We start from the raw sequence: 5,713 nt of genomic DNA, 5'->3' as shown, positions 1-5,713 counted from the left end.
CAGGTTCAGCAGTTTCTCCCCACACAATTACACAATATAAACAAACCCCTGCACGTATGTTTATGCAAACGTGTGGATTTTCTGTTTGTGAAAACTTAATCAATAAAATAAAGGTGTTTTTTGGAAACACCAGAGCTTCATTTTACTGTGTAAAGATTGACTTTGGCCAAACATCTTTAAATATCCAGATGTTCCACTTTATGTTCAGTGACAAATCCTCCCTTAATTCATTTCTCTAAACATTCAGCAGAAATACTTTGAAGATTCTTTGTGATGCAGTTCATGTGAGCGTGTTGAACAGGATGTAGGTGCAGTGACTGGGCAGAACGTTCCATGGATCAGAACCCAGACCACTGATCGCTCTCTAAAGAACGCTTATAGAACTCAGGTGTTCTCAGTTCATCATCTAGTCTGTTTATCTGAATAAAGAAAAGACATCGTGAATAAACGTGTTGCATTCAAGATATTCATTTCACTCCTATATTTATTTATTTATATTTTATAAACAGAAACACGCACTGCATTAATCACGTGGGAATTCTGACATCCATCATAAATCATCTTCTGCACATATTCACTGCCCAGTGTTCCAGTGTTTACTTCCTTATATGTTCTGTTCACTCATCAAATACTTTTTATTTGTTTTTGTTATTTAAAGGGACTAATAAATGATAGAATTATAATTTAAAATAATGAAGCTTAATTAATTATTAATAGGAAACGAAGTTGTGGCTAAAATGTGGTTAATCTGGATGATTTGGAGAAAAAAAAACAATAATATTTAAAAAACAATTTTCATAAAAGTCAAAACAAAACAACAATAAAGCAAAACATCTCAATGTATTTATTATACTAAAAAAAAGAATAAAAATGACTAAGTAATAAAACTGTGTAAATACCAGAGAAGAGAAAAGTGTGCTCTCTAAACCATCAGTATTTTATTCATTTACTCAATTAAATATCGGAGAAATGTTTAGGAGAAACCCACATGCTGCTGTTATGTTTCTGTGTGGAGTCTGAACATCTCCCTGCTGGATGTCCCTCATGTTTCTGTTCCTCACACTCAGTCGTGACACGTTTATACTTTTCTATACAATAAAACCTTCTCTGGCACTTAAAAAAAAAAAAAGCTCCAGAACACAGAGGAGTAGTTAAAAATCTTTAATATAATAATTATACATATGTATTTATATATTTATATACACACACACATTACAGAAGGAACCTGTTTCTGTCAGCGAGTGAAGATCACGCAGGAACCCGTGTCTCTGTGCTCCATCACATCCTTCTCTTTTCCTCTCATCTGCTTTGTGCTGATCTTCTCTTCATTCTGGATCTTCTTTAGTGGACTGAACATCTTTCAGAAGCAGTGATTTGTCCCCAGAAACACATCCTTCATCCAAAGATCATCTCCACACTGTCCCTGTTCCCACGTGAGCTTCGAACCTTCAGGTTTATCATGAACACTATTACAATTATTCTAATGGAATGCCTCTTTAAGTTTAGACCACACCTCTATATAAAGGACATGCCCCCTACCTGAATCTGCTGATGAAAGTGATGTATTTCTCTGTGTGTGTGTGATGCCACCTACTGTCCATGTTTAGAGACACCTGTGTGCCAATAAGAAAACACACCAACCAATCAGACAGATGGAGGCTAGAACTTTCCTTTAGCATTAAAGCGCCAATACCAAACCCCGACCAGCTCCAATACCAAACCCCCACCAGCTCCAATACCAAACCCCCACCAGCTCCAATAGCAAACCCCGACCAGCTCCAATACCAAACCCCGACCAGCTCCAATACCAAACTCCCACCAGCTCCAATACCAAACTCCCACCAGCTCCAATACCAAAGCCCGACCAGCTCCAATACCAAATACCAAAGCCCGACCAGCTCCAATACCAAATACCAAAGCCCGACCAGCTCCAATACCAAATACCAAACCCCGACCAGCTCCAATACCAAATACCAAACCCCGACCAGCTCCAATACCAAATACCAAACCCCGACCAGCTCCAATACCAAATACCAAACCCCGACCAGCTCCAATACCAAACCCCGACCAGCTCCAATACCAAACCCCGACCAGCTCCAATACCAAACCCCGACCAGCTCCAATACCAAACCCCGACCAGCTCCAATACCAAACCCCGACCAGCTCCAATACCAATACCAAACCCCGACCAGCTCCAATACCAAACCCCGACCAGCTCCAATACCAATACCAAACCCCGACCAGCTCCAATACCAAACCCCGACCAGCTCCAATACCAATACCAAACCCCGACCAGCTCCAATACCAATACCAAACCCCCACCAGCTCCAATACCAAACCCCGACCAGCTCCAATACCAAACCCCGACCAGCTCCAATACCAAACTCCGACCAGCTCCAACCCCAAACCCCGACCAGCTCCAATACCAAACCCCGACCAGCTCCAATACCAAACCCCGACCATCTCCAATACCAAACCCCGACCATCTCCAATACCAAACCCCGACCATCTCCAATACCAAACCCCGACCATCTCCAATACCAAACACCAAACCCCGACCATCTCCAATACCAAACACCAAACCCCGACCAGCTCCAATACCAAACCCCGACCAGCTCCAATACCAAACCCCGACCAGCTCCAATACCAAACCCCGACCAGCTCCAATACCAAACCCCGACCAGCTCCAATACCAAATACCAAACCCCGACCAGCTCCAATACCAAATACCAAACCCCGACCAGCTCCAATACCAAACTCCGACCATCTCCAATACCAAACCCCGACCATCTCCAATACCAAATACCAAACCCCGACCAGCTCCAATACCAAACCCCGACCATCTCCAATACCAAACCCCGACCAGCTCCAATACCAAATACCAAACCCCGAACAGCTCCAATACCAAACCCTGAACAGTAGCAAACTATCAGAGGGACAATGTGGAACAGATCGAACTGCTGCTTCAAATTTCAACACCTCCTGTTTTTAATCATAAATAAAGTGTTTCTTAAAGGATTATAAACGGCGGTAAGTAACAACCTGCTCGGCCTACAACATTATTATTATTATTATTATTATTATTAATTGCTGAGTGAAAGCCATAAATAGGATGGAGCGCAGATGTGGAGCGTGACGGGAACTGAGCGGGGAACAGAGGAAGACCTTCTGCTGCTTCTCTCCTGCACGGACCGAGTTCCAACACCGCTCTCAATCCACCCTCGTCCACGTCCTCCAGCTTTCACCACCATCCTCTTCTGCAACTTTTATCAGGACGAAGACGAGCTGAAAACAGCGCTGGAACTCAGAACACGTCTCTCTCTAGAAGTGTCAGTGCAGTGAGTATAAAGTGTGTGTGCATGTGTGTGTGTGTGTTGTAGCTCTGTGTTTTACAGGAATGGATTAGTGGACGATCCACCGGTGGGATACGGACCTGCTGGAGCTCCACCCTGAGAAAGAGAAAGAGAGATAGGCAGAGAGAGAGATTATAATACTGTCCTTGCAGTTTACCTGCTAGTCTATCCATAAGTAATGGCACCCCTCTATCCTGTGTATAAGTTAATAAAATCTCCTTTAGTGCCTGTGTAAGTGGGTTCGAGAAGACAGACGGAAATTCCTGTGGGTGAAGTGTTTAATAAAATAAAATCGAAAAAATGTGTGTTTATTAATCACTAAAACAAATACTCATATGGAGTTGCTGAAAAGGACAAAAACCCCATACAAAATATACTGTGAGAAAATGATTAAAAGTAAATGATCTTGTGGGACATAAACAATTTACATTATATACAGTGGGGAAAATAAGTATTTGACACATCAGCATTTTTATCAGTAAGGGGGTTTCTAAGTGGGCTATTGACACAAAATTTCCACCAGATGTAGCATCAAGCCAAATATTAATTCATACAATTTCATACAAATTTGAACATTTAAGTCTACAAGTTTTTGTTACAATATTTGGCTTGATGGCTACACCTGCTAAAAATTTTGTGTCAATAGCCCACTTAGAAACCCCCTTACTGATAAAAATGCTGATGTGTCAAAAACTTGTTTTCCCCACTGTATATAAATATATAATAAATACAAAAGCATACAGATGTGATGATCCTCTCAACACATTTTAATACTGTATTATTATTATTGTTAATTATAGTCTGTTAATATCCCAATATTATATTTATTACCTAAACACCACTTATTTCTTATTGATGAAGTGATCATGACCTCTTTTTGTTGATCTGTAACTCACTACTCTTTGCTGTTCATTGATAATGACCTTGTGACCTTGGAGCACTGGAACATGGTGATGACCTTCTCCCAGACTGAGACCTTCTGACACGTTATAATAAGTTTAAAATAAAAAGACAGAAATGTGTTAAGTGTATGAAATAGTGAGGTCAGTGTGGTGACCGTTGGAGAAGATCAGACTGGACCTGCTGAGATTCAATCAGGTGTAAAATAAAGGAGTGTAAACTCTCACCATGAAGGGGTTGTTGGAGACGGGGGGCTGGCCGTAACTCATCTGAGGTTTCTGACCATAAACAGGAAACCCACCTGAGGAGAAATGAGGAGTGTAGAATTATAGAACAGAACCAGAGGGGAAAATGTAATAGTCATCAAATTTGTGTTTACCGTTGGGCTGTTGTTGGTACGGCACCGGGGGAAAAGGCTGTGGGAAACTACCACTGAAACTGGTAGGCAGGCAGAAACTGGGGGCATTCCCAAAACCAGCTGGCATGCTCATAGAACCTGGAGAGGAACAACACCACAATTTACTTCCCATCAACCTCAATCCACTAAATAAACACCTTCAACTAAACCGCCTTCAACAATAACCAGCTTTAACTAAAGCAGCTTCAACTGACCCGCCTTTAACTAAACCAGCTTCGACTGACCCGCCTTTAACTAAACCAGCTTCGACTGACCCGCCTTTAACTAAAGCAGCTTCGACTGACCCGCCTTTAACTAAACCAGCTTCGACTGACCCGCCTTTAACTAAACCAGCTTCGACTGACCCGCCTTTAACTAAACCAGCTTCGACTGACCCGCCTTTAACGAAACCAGCTTCGACTGACCCGCCTTTAACGAAACCAGCTTCGACTGACCCGCCTTTAACGAAACCAGCTTCGACTGACCCGCCTTTAACGAAACCAGCTTCGACTGACCCGCCTTTAACGAAACCAGCTTCGACTGACCCGCCTTTAACGAAACCAGCTTCGACTGACCCGCCTTTAACGAAACCAGCTTCGACTGACCCGCCTTTAACGAAACCAGCTTCGACTGACCCGCCTTTAACGAAACCAGCTTCGACTGACCCGCCTTTAACGAAACCAGCTTCGACTGACCCGCCTTTAACTAAACCAGCTTCGACTGACCCGCCTTTAACTAAACCAGCTTCGACTGACCCGCCTTTAACGAAACCAGCTTCGACTGACCCGCCTTTAACGAAACCAGCTTCGACTGACCCGCCTTTAACGAAACCAGCTTCGACTGACCCGCCTTTAACGAAACCAGCTTCGACTGACCCGCCTTTAACGAAACCAGCTTCGACTGACCCGCCTTTAACGAAACCAGCTTCGACTGACCCGCCTTTAACGAAACCAGCTTCGACTGACCCGCCTTTAACGAAACCAGCTTCGACTGACCCGCCTTTAACGAAACCAGCTTCGACTGACCCGCCTTTAACTAAACCAGCTTCGACTGACCCGCCTTT

The 5,713-nt window shown here is 43.2% G+C and overlaps 2 protein-coding genes and 1 pseudogene across 4 annotated transcripts in view; all 3 read right to left on the bottom strand.

The window, feature by feature from the left end:
- The window catches only part of fbxo36b (F-box protein 36b), a gene marked incomplete at its 5' end in the record, with an annotated part of 16,451 nt that extends 15,094 nt beyond the window's left edge, over positions 1-1,357 (bottom strand). Inside the window, one exon of the mRNA XM_083524763.1 lies at positions 1,253-1,357. Within this exon, the coding sequence (XP_083380889.1) occupies positions 1,253-1,357 (105 nt within the window). The remainder of the gene's footprint in view (positions 1-1,252) is intronic.
- The window catches only part of LOC310717861, a 91,104-nt pseudogene that overhangs the window by 29,408 nt on the left and 55,983 nt on the right, over positions 1-5,713 (bottom strand). The gene's annotated exons all lie outside the window — the stretch shown is intronic.
- Positions 2,783-5,713, bottom strand: part of agfg1b (ArfGAP with FG repeats 1b) — a 7,711-nt gene continuing 4,780 nt past the window's right edge. Inside the window, exons 9-11 of one of the 2 annotated variants that reach the window (XM_083525186.1) lie at positions 4,633-4,749; positions 4,481-4,554; positions 2,783-3,449 (exon numbers count right to left, since the gene is read on the bottom strand). In XM_083525186.1, coding sequence (XP_083381312.1) covers positions 3,390-3,449; positions 4,481-4,554; positions 4,633-4,749 — 251 coding nt within the window. In that variant the 3' untranslated portion in view covers positions 2,783-3,389. The remainder of the gene's footprint in view (positions 3,450-4,480; positions 4,555-4,632; positions 4,750-5,713) is intronic. The other variant, XM_083525185.1, reaches the window with a different exon arrangement.

Source organism: Silurus aristotelis (assembly GCF_946808225.1).
Source record: "Silurus aristotelis genome assembly, chromosome: 22".
In the NCBI taxonomy this organism is placed as follows: Eukaryota; Metazoa; Chordata; class Actinopteri; order Siluriformes; family Siluridae; genus Silurus; species Silurus aristotelis.
The sequence above is the reverse complement of the archived record's forward strand: the minus strand, read 5'-3'. Positions and strand labels throughout refer to the sequence as shown.